This window comes from Ptiloglossa arizonensis, chromosome 8 (genome assembly GCF_051014685.1).
Source record: "Ptiloglossa arizonensis isolate GNS036 chromosome 8, iyPtiAriz1_principal, whole genome shotgun sequence".
NCBI lineage: Eukaryota > Metazoa > Arthropoda > Insecta > Hymenoptera > Colletidae > Ptiloglossa > Ptiloglossa arizonensis.
In genome coordinates, this window is record NC_135055.1 from 3098986 (window position 1) to 3123273 (window position 24288).

Genomic DNA, 24288 nt, shown 5'->3' on the forward strand with positions numbered 1-24288 from the left:
TTTTTTCTTATTTTTAACCCATCGAACATATATCTCGGAACACCCAGTACTATGTAATTTCCTCGGTTTTCTATTTGTTTAAAAAAAAGAAAGAAAAGAATCTTTCATTCTACACTATTACGATGTAAGGGTCTACAAGGGGAAAGTATACGAAAATCACGAATAACGTGAGAAAATTGAAAATATATTTTTAAAATGATTAGAAAACATTCTTTCTAGTAGCGTGCACCTTTTACCGCGATTACTGTTTTCAATGGCCGCGACGTATTGTGAGAGCATCGTGGGGCGGACAGTTGGCTGGTATGGCGCGGCGACAAGGTTAAAAATCCCTCGTTCGTCGGACAGCGGAGCACAAAACCCTCAAAAAGACAGTCCCGTCTAAAAAGTACAAACGAGACAGCGATTTCCGTCGTACGGGGTTGTTTGGGGAGCGTGTCTGGCCGCCTGCCAGCAATGGTATCGTGCCTGTTTATTTTAATTTGTGAAGTGAACGCCGGTCATAGCACGTTGCGTCCATGCTTGCCCCGCAATTGGCGTAAGCGGTTCTTCCGTGGTACGACCCGGTGGGGAAGAAGGGAGAGAAAAAAAATAGGAGAACAAAGGAAAAGCAAGGAACGGGTAAGAATGATAGGTCGCGACCAAGAATGCGAGTCGACTCGCGGGAAACCGTGGAGCCGCTTCGATTCGCCTAAACGCGCGACACCGACGCCACGATAATTGGAGGATAATGGCTGACGGATTTACACTCGATCCAGTTTATTCTTAATCGGCCGTGACCGGTGGAATGTAACTTCGTACACGAGGGTCGATGGATACATTTAGCGCGATTTAAAGCGACACAAATAGTCGAACGCAAAACCAAGTGACTTGGGGGCCTGTTGAATATGGAGATAGTAGACCGGGCAGTGTTTCTCAAACTTTTCTCGACGTTTGAACAAAGCATGTAGCAATCGCACCACTACAATACCGAAAGAAAGGGTGCTATACCGAACGTAAAGTATAAAATTGTAGAAGAATAGTTCGCAGTTATTATTAGCCCGAAACTGATCTCGATGAAAAATTCAATAGAGTGAAAATTATATAGTTATTTAGTTATCATGGTTTGTTAAATCGGTGGCAAAATATCAATCATCTAACTCAAACACCTTTGGAGATATTAAATGTTAAGAAACGGAGGAATCTGACCCTTATCTGCAATGCATTGCGAGTTAACGCCTCCCTGGGAATGAAACCACGCCCCACGGGCACGGAACCACGCCTCCATAGGTATGAAACCACACCCCCGGAAACAACAGTACCCTGATAAAGTTCCAGCTCGAAAGAAACGGTACTATATCGAAAGTAAAGTATAAAATTGTAGAAGAGTAGTTCGCAGTTATTATTAGCCCGAAACTGATCTCGATGAAAAATTTAATCAAGACAAAATTATATAATTATTTAGCTATCATGGTCTGTCAAATTGGTTGTAAAATATTGGCTACTTAGCTCAAACACTTTTGGAGATATTAAATGTTAACAAACGGAGGAATCTGACCCGTATCTGCAATGCATCGCGAGTTAACGCCTCCCTGGGAATGAAACCACGCCCTACGGGCACGAAACCACGCCTCTACGGGTATAAAACCACACCTCCGGAAACAACAGTACCCTGATAAAGTTCTAGCTCGAAAGAAACGACACTATATCGAATATAAAGTATAAAATTGTAAACGAGTGGTTCGCAGTTATTATTAACTCGAAACTGATCTCGGTAAAAAACTCAATAGAATGAAAATTATATAGTTATTTAGATATCATGGTTTGCTAAATCGGTTGCAAAATATCAATCACCTAACTCAAACACTTTTGGAGATATTAAATGTTAATAAACGAGGAAATCCGACCCGTATCTGCAATGCATCGCGAGTTAACGCCTCTCTAGGAATGAAACCACGCCCCACGGGCATGGAACCACGCCTTCATAGGTATGAAACCACACCTCCAGAGACAATAGTCCCTTGACGAAGGGCTCTATGCATGGTTTAAAAATACAATTCAGAATTTCTTGAAAATTTTCGAACATATTCGTAAAACGGATACTCGAGCAATCCTCGAGATATTACGCGCAAAAGTCCCTGTTCTTCGATAGTACAACATACTTTGAAACAGTGTCAAATAATGTCCGATAACTACTCTAAACTACGAAACCTCGTCGCTTATTCCCATTCTCACTGTACGCCCTCAGGTCACGCCCACCAGGGTCATTTTCTAATTTATCAATCTATACTCAGCCGACCAAAAAACAAACTCTCGACTTCTCCCGATAAACAGACCGATCGTGTCTTCCAGATTCATTCTCACAAATCCCTAACCGATCGGAATATCGTTCCTTCGTGGAACAGATGGACCATTTTGTAATTGAAAGAGTGGAATAATCCGAGACACCGGGGGGCGTTCTCCACGTGCACCTCAGGCTCTTCTCCACCCTTTGTTCGCATCTTCAAACGCGGCTTCTTCCTGTGGCATAAAGCGCAGCGGTAATGCACCGCTACGAATAATGAAGTAGGTCATGGAAAATTGTCCGCGCGAGGAAAAGTCGCCCCACTTGCCCGCCATGTGAGAACGAGCGAGCCCGCCCCGACGCGGAATTACTCGCGGCCCGACTATTCTTTTATTCAAGCGGAGAGGCTCTATTAACGCTTAAGCGTCCGGCAAAAAGCGTACAAACTGCTTTCCTACGAGCCTTCGAACCGGCTACGGCGCCCGATGTCGTCACTGGCTTTTCAACGGCGCTCGAAATTTACACAAAAATTAACCTCGTGCCCGCTGGTGGCCGAGGTCTAACCGAGTACACCGTAGGAACTCCCGAGCGCTGAACCGAGAGCTCACTTCGGGTTTAAGCGTTGCCGCGTGAAGGTCGGCGTAACGATCCCTCCGTCTTTCGAGTTGATTGCCGAAGGTAAGCTCGTTTCTCCGCTTCCATGAAGCGTGTCGTTGCCTGGACCGTGATCCGATACGTTTTTCTCGCTTCTCACCGGGTGATCCGACAGGGTTCAGCACCGATGACGACCGACGAGGTATTTTACAAGGTAGGCACAATTTTTGAAAAGTTCCTAACCGAGTCACTTCGGAGACCATGGTCTGGAATCCTCGTGTTTATTACCGGGTATTGGAAAGACGTCACCACCTGGTAGGTGCGAATCATATTGTGTCGGACATTTTAGTTACCTTTCGAAGGGAACTTCGAGTGTCCCTCACCGATTGCAATGAAATTTAGCAGGGTAATAGATCTATGTGTATAATAAACGTAGCTGTAATTTTAGCCGTAGACGACCGGCCAATTTTGAGAAAAGTAGGTATGAAAATTTGAAAGCAGTAGTTGGATATGTCCGTGTAATAGTACGATCCTCATTAGTGGTCGCTATGAAGTAGCGGGTAATTAATTATTGATTGTACCAATATAACCTATAGTACTCTTTATACGTATTGAATTAAAAAGTGACGTCGTCATTTGTCCAACAGACTATTGGAACAGTCAGGTGCATCGAGAGTTGTCTGTCAGACGTAACACTCGACTGGCATGTATAATTAATCTCTCTTCACAGAGAATAGGTAACTGTAATTTATCCGTTAGATTTTGTAGACAATAACTTACTGTTACTTATCTATTGGATTTCAAAGTAAAAATAGGAGGAAAACATTACGAAAATGTTTATAGGTTAACCCCTAAGTAGGGATGCAGAGGTCTACCAAACTACCAATATATTTTTTCTTTCTCGATTATAAATAAATATCGTTTTCTCCTTCTCTCTTTCTTCCATATTTATCGGTTAAATAGACTAAATAATTTTATAAAATATCATTGGAAATGGCCAGTCTATATCAGGCAGTAACATACTGTACAGGAGCAAGGGATCTTCTAAACCCCCACGCGCAATTTAAGGGTTAATATAGTATGAGTTATTGAGACTCTTGAAGACTGAACTTACCCACGTACTGTACACTAAATACATAAGAGCATAATGGCCAACTGTCTGATACCGTTTAAATGGATAACGCATGTTCGACGAAAATGTGCATTTGACAAATGTGTTTGGCTGACTGTTCGTGATCGACTTCGTTCAACCGTGTTTGACAGTGTTTGACAGTATCTGTACACAGAAATATCCCGTCTAATTTTTGGTTCCATTTAATAGCAGCAGGAACAGCAGTTCGCTTACATAAGTTTTCCAGTGTTTCATTTCGTCAATTTATTTCTTAAAAGCTTGCAGACTGCAGTCTCTCGGGAAGAAGAGTATTCGTTCATGAAATACAGCAGGGTGTATTTGAAACGTATCTTGTTACGAATAATTGCCAAGAAGTGTTTGGGCTGACTGTTCGTGATCGACTTCGTTTAACCGTGTTTGACAGCGTTTGACGGTATCTGTCTACAGAAATATCCCGTCTAATTTTGGTTCCATTTAATAGAAGCAGGAACAGCAGTTCGCTTACATAAGTTTTCCAGTGTTTCATTTCGTCAATTTATTTCTTAAAAGCTTGCAAACTGCACTCTCTCTCGAGAAGAGTATTCGTTCATGAAATACAGCTTTTCCAAAATACAGCAGGGTGTATTCGAAATGTATCTTGCTACGAATAATTGCCAAGAAGTGTTTGTTTAAACTAGTATCGTGGTATCCATGTTGGACAGGAATCGTCGAAACGGACACGGTCGAAACACGGAAAAGCTAGAGGTTACCCTGTGTTACAAGTGACTGAACGTTCAAACGGACAGGCGACTGAAAGGTGTGCCGAAATTCCCTAATTGTACGTCGAGAGTTCGTGATTGGAGTTGCCTTCGCGAACACGCGTCGCACAGTTTGAATGTGTTTCCATGCCGAAACGAACGACACCCATACATTCCACTTGGCAAACGATGCAATAACCCTAATTACACTTTCCTTTCGCACGCTACGTGTACGGCCGAGATGAATTCGTCAAGGGGTGTGTTCCTTACACGGGACAATTAAGAGGCTACCCGAAGTGGGGAACTCGGCGAATTTATCGACCGTATTACCCGATAAAAAATTTTATATCAACCGGCTCGAGTTTTTAACCCACTTCGGGGACATTTGGCACGTACGTTTAGTTTTTAGGTTAGGAAAGTACAGCAATCCCCGCTCTTGAGCGACAATTTTTGCACCGGATTCGAGTAACTCGATTATCCCCCCCCCCCCTTTCGCTCTTTACGTTATATTTATTTTGGAAATAAAAATTCGCTCTTGGTGTTATATTTATTTTAGAAAAAAAAAATTCGATCGTTAGATTATAATAATTTTGGGAAGAAAAAATTGCAACTCGAGTCGTGTATCTCAAAAACCAAACTTTATCCATATTCTGTATATACTACATACTATTGCACGTATACATTCTTTTATTTTCAGTTTTGCTAGATATTTAACCAGACGTTTCGTCCACAACTCTAGAGGTAGTTGTCACACCTTGGAGATGTCGACCATTAGAAGAAGTCCATGTCAAAAATTGTTGAATTCTCTGTGCGCCAGTCTTGGTCGTGTAGCGTTGCTCGTTAGTCGTGGACCGTGTCGACTGCGTCTGACCCAGCACGGGTCGCGATTCCTTCCACGTGCAATCTTCTTCCCTCCGGACAATACATTTTCTTCGCTCGCGCAGCAAAGACGTCGTCGACCGGATCAATCGTCCATTAACTCCTGAAAGTGGACCCGAATCGGCCAGCAGCTTGACAAAACACAAGATCGCCGAACGAGAGGACTTCGGTGTCCCGCGAAACTTCGAAGAATAAACAGAGCCAAGTAACGAGAGGCAAGGAAGACAGGGGGGAGGTGACGGGGGAGGGGAGATACGCAAACAACAGCGATCGGCTTACTGCATGCAAATCTAACGCTATTGTAAAAACAAACGGGCTCTCTCTCGAGTACCTCGAACCGTTAACTTTTCAATTTCACGGGAATCAATCAATTAGCCGTTTAAAGGGGCAGTAAAAGTTTCGTCGAGCCCCCGAGACGGTATAGCTCGTTTCACCGCGCTCGATCGACTATAGGGGGGGGGGGGGGGAACAGAGGAGGGCGGTTAGGCGAGAAACCGGTCAGGCACGATTTCTAAACGTGACAAATGGACAGCAGATCACGGCTGTACGTCATCCGGAAAGATGGGAAAATCGATGAACCACCGTCAGGTGGAGAGGTGGGGAGGGGGGGTTCAGATTGCAAAAAGAAATACACCCTCTCTCTTCTCTCCGCGTTTCTTCCTTCCGCCCTTTTTACTCCCGGTTGGATACCGTATATACAGGGTGTCCTTTCATCGGGCGACACGCGATGCCAGTTCGCCGAACGTTTCGTGGCTATAAAATTAATCTTGCGTGCAAAACGGAGATGGAACGGCGGAAAAAGGAGCAGAAACAGATGGAGAAAGGGGAGAAGAGGAGGGAGCACGGCGAAAGAGAGAGAGAGAGAGAAAGAGAGAGGAAAAGAAAGCCACGCCTCGAGTCGCACCGAACGATTCTTCTTGCACCCTCTGCCAACCGAGCCGCCGCCACCGCCGCTGTCGTTTCTTTTCTGCTCCCGTGGCTCCCGTCTTTCTGCCCCCTCCACCGAAATCACTCCTCATCCCACGCTCTCACCACGTTCCGCGGACCTTCTTTTCCGACGAAGCCGCGAATTTGATGCTTGGCGCCTGCTGCCACGGAGATACCGTAATTTATGACCTCGCGCGCCCTCCCGATCCGCTTCCCCGGCTACAAGGCCTTCTTTACATCTGTTTCACTGGCCTCTGGACGACTATTTAAATCGCGTTACCGATTACGAATCGCGGATTAAACGACGTCGTGATTTATCACTCAGCAGCGATACGTAATTCTTGGCGCTGCATCGGGACAGAGCCGAATTTACGAACCCGGTGATTCCCGCTTACAAGCGACAGACAGTTCGTTAGGAAACGTAGTGGATGGGGATTTTCATGTACAACGGAGATCACTATTTCGAGTAGCAATTGATCACGGGAATGGATTTCAATACCTGAATGTACGAACAGAATGGAGGGAGGGAGGAGAGGGATCGTATTGTCGTGAATGCGGGGTAAAGATTGTCGCTTGAAAGCGGGAATTATTGAAAACGTAATTAACGAAATTGCTACGATTAGAAAATGTGGAAATTCTTTTCTGTTACAGTGTGAACCAGGTTGCTGTTAATAACATCTTGAGAATTTCTGATTCTGGAAGAGACAACCTTTGCAATTGGAGCGGACACCTTTCGTATTTCCTACTAACACTTGGATAGTCCAGGACTAATTTCTTAAACAATATCAACTACTATTGAACAACTGAAAGACTGCAAGTGGATAGACATCGTTTAACGCTCGATCGAAGATGCGTAACTTATGTCATGAACCTAGTCAATCATTAATCCATACAACAATCTTTAGCAAGGAATACTATATAACGTCAGATTACACGGCTCCAAAATATCCTCAGCAAGTGTTGCCAACATCATCCACCCATACATATCATTCAACAAATATATTCATAAGACATTTATTATATACATGTACACATAGCCAATGTATACTTAAGTTCACAAACAATAAAAATTCAGACTATCGTAGCTATTTTGCTAACTAGACTCTTTATTATCTACAATCCAAATGCATGCTTAACATCCTTACATAATTCAATCACTAATATATTTTTTGAAAACAATTTCTTGAAAACGATATCACTATATCAAGAATTTTCCGGAATCCAAAGTCCTAAAACCAGGGAAAAATTCTAACAAAAGTTCGAAAAATCAGTCAAAATTGCCGCCAAGATTCAACTAGCGGAAATTCTTGGAAATGACGTCATTTCCAAGAATCCGCGGAGTCGTGCCACCTCCTCGAGCATCATGTTCTCCTGATACCAAAACTCCAAAAATCTGAAAATTTCTAAAATATTTGCCCGAAATTGAGATTTGGTATCAGGAGAACATGATAGTCGAGGAGGTATTCCTATCGTGTCACTTCTAGGAAATGACGTCATTTCTGAGAATTATCGGAATTTCTTGGAACTGACGTCATTTCTGGGAATTTTCGGAATTTCCTGGAACTGTCGTCATTTCTAAGAATAATTGGAATTTCTTGGAACTGACGTCATTTTTAAGAATTTTTGAAATTTTCTGGAACTGATGTCAGTTCTGAGAATTATTGGAATTTCTTGGAAATGACGTCATTTCTGTGAGTTTTCGGAATTTCTACGAAATGACGTCATTTCCTAGAAGTGGCACAATAGGAATACCTCCTCGGCTATCATGTTCTCCTGATACCATATCACAATTTCGGGCAAAATTTCTAGAAATTTTCAGATTTTTGAGTTTTGGTATCAGGAGAACATGATAGCAAAGGAGGTGGCACCATTCCATCGATTCTTGGAAATGACGTCACTTCTAGGAATTTACGCGAACTTCAATTCGGCGGGAATTTTAAACGAATTTCAGAACTTTTGCTAGAATTTTTCGCCAATTTTGGCACTTTGGTATCAGGAGAACAGGATAACCGAGGAGGTGGCACGACTCCGCGGATTCTTGGAAATGACGTCAGTTCCAAGAATTTCTTCGAGTTGAAACTTGGCGGCAATTTTGAATGAATTTTCGAACTTTTGCTAGAATTTTTCGCCAATTTTGGCACTTTGGTATCAGGAGAACATGATAGCCGAGGAGGTGGCACGACTCCGCGGATTCTTGGAAATGACGTCATTTCCAAGAATTTCTTCGAGTTGAAACTTGGCGGCAATTTTGAATGAATTTTCGAACTTTTGCTAGAATTTTTCGCTGATTTTGACATTTTGGTATCCAGAGAATATCGGCCATACATACCCAGCAAAAATGGAAAGTTTTATTCGCCGAATTTTTTTGATTTTATAGTAGAAGGAACTATAAGGATAAAGGAGTGTATTGTATGTAGTAATCTGAACTTTGAAGACTTGGTTTGATTTCAAATAACTGTATTTTCCTTGCAAGATTTTACAAATAAGAGTCTTAGCACGGAATGTGAATATAATAAATACAAATATAGTGAATAATAGTAATAATAGTAATATTAATAGTTGTAACGCTATTGATAGTAGTAACAGTAGCAGAAGTCGCGACAGAAGTAAATAGGTTGCTCGATAAGTTTTGTCGTTCTTTAAGAAATGGAATTATTAGGTATGTCATTATACTTTTCTAAAGATGGTACCACTGTTTCATGAACATGTGTGAAGTTTCACGTTGGTCTGTCGACTCATTCGTATATTTACAGTTGTTCAAAATTGAAGTATCATAGTATTTTTTTCAATAGAGAAAACGACAAAACTTATTGAACAACCTAGTAGTGATAGGAATAGCGACAGAAACAGTGACTGGAGTGGTGGCCTTAGTTACGAAAGTACTAACAATAGTAGTAGTCGTGGCAGTAGTAATAAGAGTAGTGACAGGCGTAGCGGCAGGTGTAACAGCAGGAGCAGCAATAGCAGCAATCGTAACAGTAGTAGGAGTACTAGTCGGAGAGGCTGCAGAGGTATCAGCAGGAGTAGCGGCTGGAATACGGGCTACTGCAACAACTGGAGTAACGACTGGAGCAGCAATTGTAGCAGTCGGAGCAGTAGTAGCAGTACTAGACGGAGAGGCTGCAGAGGTATCAGCAGGAGTAGCGACTAGAATACGAGCTATTGTAGCGACTGGAGTAACGACTGGAGTAGCAATTGTAGCAGTCGGAGCAGTAGTAGCAGTACTAGACGGAGAGGCTGCAGAGGTATCAGCAGGAGTAGCAGCTGGAATACGGACTACTGCAACAACTGGAGTAACGACTAGTAGCAGTACTAGACGGAGAGACTGCAGAGCTATCAGCAGGAATAGCGGCTGGAGTACGGGCTATTGTAGCGGCTGGAATATGGACTGCCACAGCAGCTGCAGTAATAACTGGAGTAGCGACTGAAGCAGCAATGGTAGCTGTCGGAACAGTAGTAGCAGTACTAGACGGAGAGGCTGCAGAAGTATCAGCAGGAATAGCGGCTGGGGTAGCGGATGGAGTAATGACTGGAGTAGCACCAGGAGCAACAACTGTATCAGTCGGAGCAGTAGTAGCAATACTGGATGGAGAGGCTGCAGAGGTAGCGGTTCGAGTAGCACCCGGAGCAGCAATTGTAGCAGTCGAAGCACTAGTAGCAGTACTTAGGAGAGGTCGCAGAGGTATCGGCAGGAGTAGCGACTCAAGTAGCAACTGGAGTAGCGGCAGGAGCTTCATTGGTAGCAGTCGTAGACATGGCAGCAGAAATAGCGTCAGGAGTAGCGACAGGAGCAGCAGTGGTAGCAGGAGTAACAGCAGGAGGAACTATATCAGCGGTAACAGCAATACCAGGAGCAGTAGTTTTGTACCTATTACAGAATTTATACTTATTTCACTGCATTTCAATAAAGTAACAAATAAATGAATTTCTCTCGATTATTTTTCATCCGCCTATACCACAAGTTTAATCTGATTGCCTATTGGAAATAAAAAAAAAATCCCGCATTATTATCCAAGTCTTACGGAAAAGACTTGTCAACCATTGTCTTACGGAACCGATGACGAAAAGTAACTACCGTTCGCTCGCGGATTCGTCATTTCCTTATTGCGGATGAAACGGTAACGGGTCGAACGGTATTATTCACCGACAATTTGTCCACCGTTTTATCGCCGAACGTAAAACAATAACCCGGGATGGGAACACAAGCTCGTCTTACTTTCTAGAAAAGTAACAACACGACAAGAGGTGGACGAGGCAGAGGAGGAGGAGGAGGAGGAGGCAACCATGGTAGCAAGAAGTTCGAACGAAATAGAGCCGACTCGTTGAAGCGCACTTTATTTCCGGTGGTTATCCAGTCGTGAACGAACAGCTTCGCAACGATACTCTCCCGTTGATTCCGACTCGCTCTTGCAGGACGGATGATTTTCTTGGCCGGTTCGCGGCCCAGAACCGGAAAGAGGGGCAAAAGTGCACGACGGTCACGAGTCACGATTACGAGCTGCACGCCGAGGTGGTTAGAACGTCACGAATTTTACCGGAGGTTAGAGACACAATGGCGACTCGTCGGACACCACTCAAGTGCTTCTTTTCTTTCTTGGCGCACGCTCGCTGGATTTTCTCCCCCAATCGTAACCAAGGGAGGAGGGAGCGGGTTGGGGGGGGGGGCTTTGCATTTCAAATTTTAACGACTCCCGTGCCCGAGAGTTGCGATTACGTTGCGCGAACAATCTGGACAAGGATGTCTGATTTCTTGTACACTTGGCTGAGGCTAACCTGTCTACTTTCGTACACTCTGGATGGGTTTAGGAATGATTTTAATCGAACGATTAAAATTCACTTTAGGCTGATTGCACTTCATAAACCCAGGTGTATCAATACACCTAACCCAGGTGTTCAAATACAAGATTCGTTAAATTTATAAACCTGCGGTGTTCCTCCTCTGGTCGAACATTCTTTCAATGGTTAAATAAAGGCAATGGTCACGATTACTTTATTTCAGTTATATCGGAGAAAGGACTACATCAGTTATCCGGGGAGAAATTTTCTTTAGTTATGCAAGGTGAAATACTTTCGTTTGCCCAAGTCAATTCTTTCAATTATTCGGGGTGAAATTGTTTCACTTACACGAAGATAGAACTGGTAATGACGTCGTTAGGTAGGAGAAGACCTCAAACTGTCCCTCTTCGATTTTAACGCACCTTTGCAACACAATGGACTATAGATCCCCGATAGACCCCTGATAGACACATAGGGTATGGCTGTAGATATTCCATAGTTTACGAGATACGAGCAATCGAGTTTGACATACTTTAAATTATATAATGCGTATATTATCAGTGAGACGACTATGACGTGGATCTGAAGTGAAGTAATTATATATGTATGTGTATATATATACACATGGAGAAAAATCCACGAAAAGCAACGTCAGAAATGAGAACTACTTTGGTAGTCTCTACTTTTGGTCTCTCTCTTTCTTTTAAAGGTTTTGACCTTTACTGTTACAGTACTGCGTTTCAATAAAGCAACAATTAAATAAATTTCTCTCGATGATCTTTTACCCAGCTACATCGCGAGTTGAATCCTGTTCCTATCGAAAAATAAAGAAAATCCCACATCGTGATCCAAGTCTTGCTTCCTTCTTGTCCGTCTTCTCGAATATGTACCCTTAACGTTTCGCATCATGCCACAAGAACCCTGTCCTCTGTAATCCTGCAAACTCGCGTTAAATTCGTAGAGGTTGCCCTGCGACCAGGAAAAAATAATTAACCCAGCAGTATGAATAAAAATTCGCTTCCCAGCGGAGAGTTTCAAACCCCCACAGACTGTCTATCCAACGACGACAAACTTTCCCCGATCCTTTACCTCGTTTCGTCAATTTCCGTCATTAAAACGACAATCGACGAATTCGGTGCCTCGCAAGAAAAGAGAGGAGCAGGAGGAAAAAAAAAACCAAACAAGATTAGTCCCATCAGAGAAAATAGGAACAGTAATCGTTCGGAGAAACTCCCCGCTGTTCCGTCACGATTTAACAAACGACATTTCCAATCATCGTTCAGCTCTCCTCCCACTACCCCGATCCAACCCCCCACTATCCACCTTACCGGCAGTTTCTATTATTAAAACGACAGTCGAACACGCAAGCCGCCTCACGACGATGGAAATCAATTCGCGGAGACCTCTGGGCACTGTATGCAAGCCGCGACGCGGCACAAGACGCGGCATAAATGAGGCGGCATTGTGCCGCGAGTAGTTCCCGAGCGTATTTTCTGCTTTTCAGCTTGTACCTTTTCCGCTCGTCATAACTGACGCTAATAGTGTCTTCGAGCGCCGAGACACTACAAATTGGTCTTTCAATTCGAGAACGTTCGCCTTCGGCCTCTTATTATTATCCCCCCACTATCGTTCTCTCTTTCTTTCTCCCTCTCGTCTTATCTTTTTACCCAAATTGCTTCTGCGGCCGCCGTGGAGCTCTTCACGTTAGTCGTCAGTCGTCTGTCGATTTTTTGAGTCCAATTAAAGTCGACCCTGCCTCCTTGTCCGTTGCTCTCTCTCTCTCTTTCTTTCTTTCTTTATTTATCGTGCCTTTCTTTCTCTTTCTTTCTTTTACCAGTCCCACTCTCTCTCGATCCACCCGCCGCTCGTTTCCCCGGCTTTTATTCCCGGTGACGTCCTCGAGAGATCGTTCGACGACGCTCTCGGGACGTCTCGACCGATTTCACCGCGATCGAGGCTTCTTCTCTTGTATCCCACGCGCCACGATGGTATTCGGTAACGAAATCACGCGGATTTTCGCGTCTCGTTGAATGGATCCCGCGAGCACCCACACACACACACACGCACACACACCGAACAAAGGAAAGTGTTGCGCGCGACTAACGACGTGGTAATATCGGTCGATGTGTTCGTAGTCGCGTTGTTTTTATACGAGTCTTCCTTCCGGCCACGAATTGTGCGGGTTAAAGTACGTCGTTACCGAGTCGTCTTTGTAGCACGTGCTTCTTCGTACTGGGGGAATATTCGAAATGTCTACGAGAGACGCAATTTGCTAACAAATTGAGGGAAGGACATCGAAGGGGATGGATTTGCCTGGCTTGTGGGTAAAAAGAAATGGATTTTTTTTTTTTGTTTGCTTTCTTTTTCGAAAGGTTAGGTATATTAGTACCTAACGGTATGTTATTTACCTTTTGGAAAGGCTAGGTATACTATTGCCTAACGTATACTATCTACATTTTAGGAAGGTTAGGCATATTACTTACCTTTTAGAAAGGTTAGGTATACTATTTACCTTTTGGAAAGGTTAGGTATATTATTGTCTAACGGTACACTATTTACCTCTCAGAAAGTATAGGTATATTATTGCCTAACGGCACACTATTTACCTTTCAGAAAGGTTAGGTATATTATTACCTAACGGTACACTATCTTTCAGAAAGGTTAGGTATATTAGTGCCTAACAGTATGTTATTTGCTTTTTAGAAAGCTTAGGTATGTTATTTACCTTTTAAAAAGGTTAAGTATATTATTTACCTTTTCGAAAAGTTAGGTATATTATTGCCTAACAGTACACTATTTACCTTTCAGAAATACCTAATATACCTAATACCCAATATACCTAACCAGGTATATTATTGCCTAACAGTATGTTAGTTACCTTTTAGAAAGCTTAGGTATATTATTTACTTTTTAAAAAGGATAGGTATATTATTTACCTTTTAGAAAGTATAGGTATATTATTGCCTAACGGTATACTATTTACCTTTCAGAAAGGTTAGGTATAATATTGCCTAACAGTACACTATTTACCTTTTGGAAAGGATAGGTATATTATTATCTAACGGTACACTATTTACATTTCAGAAAGGTTAGGTATATTATTACCTAACGGTACACTATCTTTCAGAAAGGTTAGGTATATTATTACCTAACGGTACACTATCTTTCAGAAAGGTTAGGTATATTAGTGCCTAACAGTATGTTATTTGCCTTTTAGAAAGCTTAGGTATGTTATTTACCTTTTAAAAAGGTTAGGTATATTACTTACCTTTTGGAAAAGTTAGGTATATTATTGCCTAACAGTACACTATTTACCTTTCAGAAATACCTAATATACCTAATACCAATATACCTAACCAGGTATATTATTACCTAACAGTATGTTAGTTACCTTTTAGAAAGCTTAGGTATGTTATTTACTTTTTAAAAAGGTTAGGTATATTATTTACCTTTTAGAAAGTCTAGGTATATTATTGCCTAATAGTATACTATTTATCTTTTAGCAGGCTTAGGTGTATTATTTGTACGTTTCGATGTTGGCTCTAAGCTTGTTTCTGGGAAATGTTAATTTATGTACGGGAAGGTACACTGAGAATTTATGGCAGGGAAGAAGAATATGAAATTTTGTTGCCGAGTTTGTAAAGGATTTAAAGGCTAAAAACACTCTTCACTATCAACGGTGCTATTTTCGCTATTTTCTAGACCCGCTTTGAAGTTTTTTGGAAAACTTTTAATAGGTATACTTGTCTCTATTGTTCAAAAGACGTTATATATGCTAGAAATGGGTTTGAAGATCATTCTTACCAAGTTTCTCGTTTTATGTTATATTCTACCACGAAAAATTACTATTTTGTATTTTAAAGAGCATCACCCGGATTACTGCAGCAATTTCGTCACGGACAACTGAAAGTGTTTCAGCTGGAGTGTTCTTAATACCTACTCTCTGAAAATATTACCCGGATTACTGAAAGAAGTTATAAACACGTGAAATTATTTTACCTTGAGTGTTCTTAACACACTCTCTGAGAGTATTACCCGGATTACTGAAAGAATTTTGCTATGGACAACCGAAAGAATTTTACCTCGACTGTCTTTACCACTGTCTTGAAATCACCACCCGGATTACTGAAAAAATTTTTCCCCATCTATATGAAAGAATTTTACTTCGACTGTCTTTACCACCGCCTTGAAGTACCATTCGGATTACTGAAAGAATTTTCCCCCAGCTATATGGAAAAATGTTACCTCAACTATTTTTAGTATTGTCCCAGTACTACCCGGATTACTGAAAGAATTTTCCCCCAGTTACATGGCAGAATTTTACCTCAACTATTTTTACTACTGTCCCAAAGTACTACCCGGATTACTGAAACAATTTTCCCCAGCTATGTGAAAGAATTTTACCTCGACTGTCTTTACCACTGTCTTGAAGCACTACCCGGATTACTGAAAGAATTTTTGCCCAGCTATATGAAAGAATTTTATCTCGACTGTCTTTACCACCGCCTTGAAGTACCATTCGGATTACTGAAAGAATTTTTGCCCAGCTATATGAAAGAATTTTACCTCAACTGTCTTTACCACTGCCTAGAAGTACTACCCGGATTACTGAAAGAATTTTCCCCAGCTATGTGAAAGAATTTTACCTCAACTGTCTTTACCACGTTCTTTTCTTGAAATCACCACCCGGATTACTGAAAGAATTTTTCCCCATCTATATGAAAGAATTTTACCTCGACTGTCTTTACCACTGCCTAGAAGTACTACCCGGATTACTGAAAGAATTTTCCCCAGCTATGTGAAAGAATTTTACCTCGACTGTCTTTACCACGTTCTTTTCTTGAAATCACCACCCGGATTACTGAAAGAATTTTCCCCAGCTATATGAAAGAATTTTACCTCTACTGTCTTTACCACTGTCTTGAAGCACTACCCGGATTACTGAAAGAATTTTCCCCAGCTATGTGAAAGAATTTTACCTCAACTGTATTTACCACGTTCTTTTCTTGAAATCACCACCCGGATTACTGAAAGAATTTTTCCCCATCTATATGAAAGAATTTTACCTCGACTGTCTTTACCACTGCCTAGAAGTACTACCCGGATTACTGAAAGAATTTTCCCCAGCTATGTGAAAGAATGTTACCCCGACTGTTTTTACTACGTTCTATTCCCGAGATCCCCACCCGAATAACTGAAACAATTTTTCCCCAATACTAAAGAATTCAATGCTAGTTGACATCCCTGTTACGCTATTGTACTATTTCTGTCTGCGATAAAGCTGTGCCACCGGAATCAAAAGAGAAAGATCCTGGAAAGCCACTCCCGATCCTACGGCATTCCGTGGAAATCCCATCGCGGGGATGCCTGGGCCCAGACAACGAGACAGGGTCGCGGAGAAATTTCATTTTTTAGCCAGGCAATATCCGCGCGATACAAATCGCGTTGACGTCTGAAGACAGCGCGCAACCCGGTAGCGGAAGAGGCGCTCGCACGCTCCTCCGACTTGGCTGGTGCGCCCTGAAATAGAAAGGGGTATTTTTCTCGGTCTCGTCCCGACGTATTGCCGGCGTATCTTGGCGGAGGATCAACGAATACATGCATCCTTAATGCCCCGCTGCAGGATCTCCGAGGAGGAATTCAAAGAAGGCCATCCACGGTGATGAATCGTATCTGGGCGCTGAGCGACGGAACAGCGACCGGGAAAAATGGCGGGACTTCGCCTCCAACGGAAACGAACCGGCCGGAAAGATAAATACAGGTGACCCTCGTATAACACGGATACCAGTATTATTTTTGGTATCATTATTACGAACGAGGTGTGACCCATTAGTTTACGACATATGTATTTGTATACGTATTTATATATCTATACATTTATATATATATATATATATATATATATATATATATATATATATATATAAATGTATATATATATGTATTTGTATATGTATTTATGTATGTATTTATATATGTATTTTGTGAACGAAATTAATAATATTAAAAAGTAAAAAATACAGATGTATGTGTAAATTAATCAATAACACAAAAAAGTGTTATTTTTAATATCACTACGAACCAGATACGATCTATTGGTTTAAAATGTATGTATGTATAGAGTTTGTTAATACGAACAAAATGAGTAAAATGAAAAAGTAAAAAAGGTGTAGGTACATGAAAGAGAAAGGTACGGATCAATTAATCAAGTTAATTATTTAATATAGCCGAAGGGGTAGAACGCCTGAACGAGTTTAACGAGCTTGAGGAAAGTCCACGTTATCGCATAAATGATTAGCTATAATACATGTATTAAACCGTGTTCGGAGGGGTAACCCTCCTATAACACGAGTAATTCGTACCGTGTAGATTGTAGGAGATACAGCAGTGGCATAGTTTCACTCGTGCATTCGTTTAAACGTTTCGACCTTGGGACATTCTTCGGAAAACACGATATAATAATTTGTTGCTATAATTTAGAACGAATGGCAATTTAAATTCTACGCTAAATTTTACGTTCAATTTTTTACGCATATTATGACCAGTATCTAGAATGTTTTTTTACTATTTTCCATAATACGAAAAGAATTGAACATTTTTTTTAATATTCTGATAAACAATTTTTGTTTTTACACAGGCATAGTTTACGAGGCTTTAAAGTCGTCGACATCTTTTTGACGAGACGACATACTTACGTTAACGCAGCGATGCAGCTTATATAAATATAAATTCCATCACACGGGACACGTTGACCTTCAAACGACCTCGAACAATAAGAATCACGTTTATACGAGGAAAGATTTATGGAATGCGTACATGTTTCGGTGCAAAAACTACCAACTTGAAAATGATTTCTCTTAACTTTTCTCTTAAATTTTCTTATTTTTTCTTAACTCTTAAATTTTCAAATACAATGTATAAATGCTTCTTTTGTTCTTCTCAACCATATCCGGAGTAACGAGGGTACATGCACGATCGAATTTTTCTATCTATTTACACCTAACATTGTAACACACGATTAATCAAATTTACATACACGTTACAAAGTACTCGTGTCCAAGAATAAAAAATTGGAACAATAGTAAAATTCTAATAATAGAAAGAAAGAAAAATATACGAATGTTTAAAAATTGCTTATCGGTCACTCTTTCAAAATGAAATCCCATTCGAAACGAATGAAAGAAGGATAAACGAAAAAGTAATCGAGCAAGTCGAAGATACATTGTCGACGAAGAATGGAAGCAATCGAATAAAATTTCTCACGGCAAAGCCCGCTTTCGAGTGTCGATATTTTCCTCGGATTCGAGTAACCAAGACGCTAGAAACGATCCCATTCTTCTAACGAGATAAACATTCCAATTCCGTTTCTTGAAAGCGGAGAAACTGCAATGTACCGTACCGCTCGATGTAAAGTGAAGAAGGTACAAAAATTTTCGCTGAAATTTTGCACCAGTTGGTCACTTCGGATCGTGAACAAACGTTGAAAAATTCTCCTCTCATTCTCCTTAAAAAAAAAAAAAAAACACAGACACACACACACATGCACAAAAAGACAATGAATTAGCAACTTTCCGGGATTCCTCGCGGAACTTGCACGTCGCCAGCAAAAAATCACTCGGTGGTTGATGACCAACGCGAATCCGCTTCGTTCTCCTGTCCTCTCCGCCAGAAGAGCGCGAACGCGCCGCTCGCTCTCCCTATTTAAGTATGCAAATGCCGGGCCAGCCATAAATTACCCGGGGATACCCGGTGCTCTTTGTCCGATTAACAGTCCGGATTCCCGTTGACAAAAAACACCAGCTACGCGGCCGTGTCGTCTCCGTTCTCGCCCATAAAACTCGTGTATCAGGTGATGTACACAACTATTATGCGATCTGGCCCGGCGCTTTATCCTACGGCCGCGTGTAAGCCGTGGCAAAACAACGGTCGGGACGAGGACGGATTCGCGACTGGCAAAATCCGACGACAGAGTTCATTTCGCCTCTGGGCCGATTTAACTCCTTCCTTTGGAGCTTTGCGAACGCTTTGACGAATGTGGTGTCTGCACGGTGGAGCGATCGATACGCGCGCGCGGTCTTTTAAAGAATTTCCGGACCTACCTCGATAAGAGATCATTAACGCGTAAAAGGTTAACACTGTTCGTGGAATCGAGCACGATAAAAATAAATTTTAGATCTGTGGCGTGAGAGTCGTTCGTGTAAAGTAACTCTGTTGGAAGAACTCGTTCGAAAAGAGTGCAGTAATCCCTCGTTAAAACGCTTTCTAAAGAATTTTGGGACGTGCCTCGTTAATAGATAAACACTGTTCTTGGAATCGAGTACGTGGAATATAAATTTTAGATCTCGAGGGGGAGGGTCGTTCGTGTAGAGTAACTCTATTAGAAGAACTCGTTCGAAAAGAGTACGATAATCCCTCGTTAAAACGCTTTTTAAAGAATTTTGGGACGTGCCTCGTTAATAGATTCACTCGATGTGGAATATAAATTTTGGATCTACGATGAGAGAGTCGTTCATATAAAGTAGCTCTGTTATAAGAACTCGTTCGAAAAGAGTGCAGTAATCCCTCGTTAAAACGCTTCCTAAAGAATTTTGGGACGTGCCTCGTTAATAGATAAACACTGTTCTTGGAATCGAGTACGTGGAATATAAATTTTAGATCTCGAGGGAGAGGGTTGTTCGTGTAGAGTAACTCTGTTAGAAGAACTCGTTCGAAAAGAGTACGGTAATCCCTCGTTAAAACGCTTTTTAAAGAATTTTGGGACGTGCCTCGTTAATAGATTCACTCGATGTGGAATATAAATTTTAGATCTACGATGAGAGAGTCGTTTATATAAAGTAACTCTGTTGGAAGAACTCGTTCGAAAAGAGTACAGTAATCCCTCGTTAAAACGCTTCCTAAAGAATTTTTGGGACGTGCCTCGTTAATAGTTTCACTGCCCTTGGAATCGCGTATGTGGAATATAAATTTTAGATCTACGATGAGAGAGTTGTTTATATAAAGTAGCTCTGTTGTAAGAACTCGTTCGAAAAGTAATCCCTCGTTAAAAAGCTTTCTAAAGAATTTTTGGACGTGTCTCGCTAATAGATCAACACTGTTCTTGGAATCGAGTATGTGGAACATAAATTTTAGATCTACGATGAGAGAGTCGTTCATATAAAGTAGCTCTGTTGTAAGAACTCGTTCGAAAAGAATGCAGTAATCCCTCGTTAAAAAGCTTCCTAAAGAATTTTTGGACGTGCCTCGTTAATAGTTTCACTGCCCTTGAAATCGCATATGTGGAATATAAATTTTAGATCTACGATGAGAGAGTCGTTTATATAAAGTAGCTCTATTGTAAGAACTCGTTCAAAAAGAGTGCAGTAATCCCTCGTTAAAAATACAATTGTACAGAACTGATAGGGAGAAAATAGAATACATAAATACACTGTCGAAACATCTTGGAACGTTTTAAAGAGGGAGGGTAGTGAATTTGTTCCTAGAATCGACCAGACTTGTTTCTGACGGGACAACCTTACCAATTCGTTGATAATATTCTCATGAAGATATAATAGGAAATATAATACTTTTAGTTTGCATTAGCATGTTACTTATAGAATATCCTTCTTATTGAAAAAATTCTTCCATAACAAAAGAATTAATTGTTACAAGAATTTTCGTAAGAATAACAATACCTTAAAGTCGTGTAACAGCAATGAGAAATGTCTTGCACGATACAATTTCATGTAAGTACGTCAAAAAAAACATACAGGACCTACCAGTCGCAAAGACGTAAGATTTTTAAGCTTTAAAAAAAATCTGTTTACATTATATTTTCATTTCTGTTACGCTACCTCGATCAATGCCGGAAAAGTCCAAATTTCTTTAACCGAGCAGTCGGGTCTCCCTATCAGTTCTACACCCTCGTAAATTAAATAAAAATATTCCGTAATGAATATTGAACACTTAGCAGTTAAAGTGGAATTGTAAAGATAAGTAGAACATATAGCAATAAAGATAAGTAACACGACTCTATTAGCCGCTTATCTATACTTAATCTGGTCGACGAAAAATTTTCCAGGCTTGGAAAAATTAAAAGCACCGGAATGGGATTGATACACGACGAACAGGTGAACGCTACGCTCACGGTAGACGAGCTATGTGGCTCGAAGGACGAGCGAACATCGACTAAATTCAGAACACGCAACTCGCGGTATTCGAGTTCATATCAGTTGAAGGGTTAAAATTGCCACCGTCGGGACGGACACGTCCTCGAATTAAGAGATCTGGGTCTGCTGAAATCTGACGCAGATTTCTGGGTCGTGATACGTCGCACGTGGAATTATCCCCGGCAACAGTGAAATTTTATCCTCCCGGGCGATGAGATACGCGGTACGCGGCGAAACTTCACGACTTTTGTCTTTGTCGAGGATCGTGGGATTCTTCGTACCATGTACTTCCGCGAACGGATGGTTCGTTGGACCCCGAGGCATCGAAGGACCACGAAGAGGGACGAGATTCGAACGTTATTCGAACGAGGCGGGAGTGAAAGTGTAAAACCGCTTGGAATTTTTTCAGAGGGTAAACAAATTCGGAATTCTAACACTCTGGGTCCGAAAGATTATGGAGAAACATATACGAAACGTTGTTTTTAGTTTTCTATGATAAAATATCCAAATTGAATATTTGAAAATTTATTTAATTTTTCGTAAGAAAAGCAATGGTTGCACTTGAAGGTACTAGAGGGTAATTGCCGGTCAAGTGCTTCATTATTGTGATTCTGTATTGTTATTATAATTGTTCGTTCTATGGATTATAATTATTATTACTTTTCATTCTCTAGATTGTTTTTCGTTTCGTAGGATATTGTTTGCTTTAATTCCATTGCTTTCATGGATATTAGATAATAACCATTTCAACTCCTATATATGGAAGTGCACCAATCCCCTCACAAACGCGAAATAAATCCCCCGAGTAGCCATCTAGCGGCTACACGTAATAACACCGTTGTAACTCGTGTTTGTAACTCAACAAGTGATTGTACCAAACTAAATATAGCTTCGCAAATCCATGTTTACCAGGACTTTTTTCTTAAGCCCTTCTTAATGCCTTCTTTATCGTTATCGATCCGTGTGAAGTCTGAAGCGTAAAACACACTTTGTAAACGCTTGGACGCTAGTTAAGATTACGAGTATGTCGGGTCTGCACTACATTATACCGAGTCTGCGTCAGGTTAAGCTGAATCTGGGTTAGACTAATTTATTTGGACTAAGTTAAATTATATCTGTGCGAGATCAAGTTGGTCCAAGCTAGGTTAGGTCGAGTATGCGCTAGGTTGAGTTTATTCTAAGTTAGATTAAGTCATCTGGGCTAGATTAAGCAATGTTTGGGTGAAATCAACTTGATCAGGGCTAGATTAGATCATCTGTGAGCTAGGTTATATTGATTCTGACGAAGATCAAATCATTTCGACTATATTAAGTTGAATGTAGATAAATTCTCAAGTGTAGAATATACCTGTATATCTTCGAATCGTCTACATTATATCGAGTATGGGTCAGGTTAAACTGAATCTTTGTTCGATTAAATCCTCTAGGCTAGATTAAGTTACGTCTAGATGATATCAACCTGATAAAAACTATACAGAGTCATCTAAACTAGATTAAGTTATGTCTGGAAGAGATGAAATTGATAAGTACCAGGTTGAGTCAAGTCTGCTCTAGATCAACTTGATTTTGAGTTAAATCAAGTCAACTGAGGTGGATTAACTTACGCCTGGATGAGATCAACTTGATAAGGACCAGATTGAGTCAAGTCTGGTCTGGATTAAGTAGATTTTAAGTTATATCAAGTCAACTGAGCTAGATTAAGTTATATCTGGACAAGATAAACTTGGTAAAGACCAAATTGAGTAAATTCTGCTCTAGATCAACTTGATTTTGAGTTAAATCAAGTCAACTGATCTAGATTAAGTCACATCTGGACGAGATCAACTTGGTAAGGACCAGATTGAGTAAATTCTGCTCTAGATCAATTTCATTTTGAGTTAAATCAAGTCAACTGAGCTAGATTAAGTTATATCTGGACGAGATCAACTTGCTAAGGACCAGATTGAGTCAAGTCTGCTCTAGATCAACTTGATTTTGAGTTAAATAAAGTCAACTGAGGTGGATTAACTTACGTCTGGACGAGATCAACTTGGTAAGGACCAGATTGAGTAAATTCTGCTCTAGATCAACTTGATTTTGAGTTAAATCAAGTCAACTGAGCTAGATTAAGTTATATCTGGACGAGATCAACTTGGTAAGGACCAGATTGAGTCAATCCTGGTCTAGATTAAGACGAGTTTGAATTAGATCGAATCGCCTGAGCTAGATTAAGTTGTGTCTAGGTTGGATCAAATTGATCACGGCTATAGTAGGTCGAGTCTGCGCCAGGTTAAGTCGATTTTGAGCTAGATCGAATCACCTTAGCTAAATTAAGACATGTCTAGGTTGGATCAAATTGGTCACGTCTAGGTTAGGTCGAATCCGAGCTAAAGCTACCGGTTCTACCATCACGAAGGAACATCGCGTGGCAACTGACGATCTAGTTCGGTTTGCTGGTCGTTTCGACTCGCGGCGCAACTTTGATTTCTCGAAGAGACTTGTAGGTCGCGGCAAGGCGACTTCTCGAAATTCTGTCCGTCGATTACCTTCTGTCACGGTCCGTGAACCACCTTAAATAGACCTCCACGATCCGAACCTCGTTCGCGTGTAAAACGCGCGCAGCTACGACGCAACAACACCTTTCGTGGTTTTACCGCGAATCGATAAATCAACCCATCGCGCGATATCCTGGGTAGAAACGAGGGGGTAGGGGGGAAAAAAAGGGACGAAAGGGGGGCGACGACGTCGCGGTACGCGGGGGGTGGGTAGCGGCGAAAAGCAGTTTCCTCGCCACGGCTGCAATCACTTAACCCGCTTTTACGGTTAGTTTATTGCCCGAAGAAAACAAGAAAGAATCAGTTTTTCTTATTTTTCTCCCAT

The 24288-nt window shown here is 41.2% G+C and overlaps 3 protein-coding genes across 8 annotated transcripts in view; 1 reads left to right on the forward strand and 2 right to left on the reverse strand.

The window, feature by feature from the left end:
- LOC143150316 (uncharacterized) overlaps nucleotides 1–7760 on the forward strand; it is a 59388-nt gene extending 51628 nt beyond the window's left edge. Inside the window, exons 3-4 of the mRNA XM_076318502.1 lie at nucleotides 7160–7550; nucleotides 7594–7760. Coding sequence (XP_076174617.1) covers nucleotides 7358–7550; nucleotides 7594–7760 — 360 coding nt within the window. The 5' untranslated portion in view covers nucleotides 7160–7357. The remainder of the gene's footprint in view (nucleotides 1–7159; nucleotides 7551–7593) is intronic.
- Nucleotides 1–24288, reverse strand: part of Mxd (MAX dimerization protein) — a 306376-nt gene that overhangs the window by 173132 nt on the left and 108956 nt on the right. The gene's annotated exons all lie outside the window — the stretch shown is intronic.
- Nucleotides 9638–13851, reverse strand: LOC143149977 (uncharacterized). 3 transcript variants are annotated; one of them, XM_076317904.1, is made up of 3 exons: nucleotides 12070–13851; nucleotides 11633–11744; nucleotides 9638–10376 (listed from the first exon to the last, which is right to left on the reverse strand). In XM_076317904.1, the coding sequence occupies exon 3, from the start codon at nucleotides 10243–10245 to the stop codon at nucleotides 9757–9759; it is 489 nt and encodes a 162-aa protein (XP_076174019.1). In that variant the 5' UTR covers nucleotides 10246–10376; nucleotides 11633–11744; nucleotides 12070–13851; the 3' UTR covers nucleotides 9638–9756. The 3 variants fall into 3 exon arrangements, with proteins under 3 accessions (XP_076174019.1, XP_076174017.1, XP_076174018.1); XM_076317902.1 differs by having other exon boundaries at nucleotides 9638–11744; XM_076317903.1 differs by having other exon boundaries at nucleotides 11633–13851.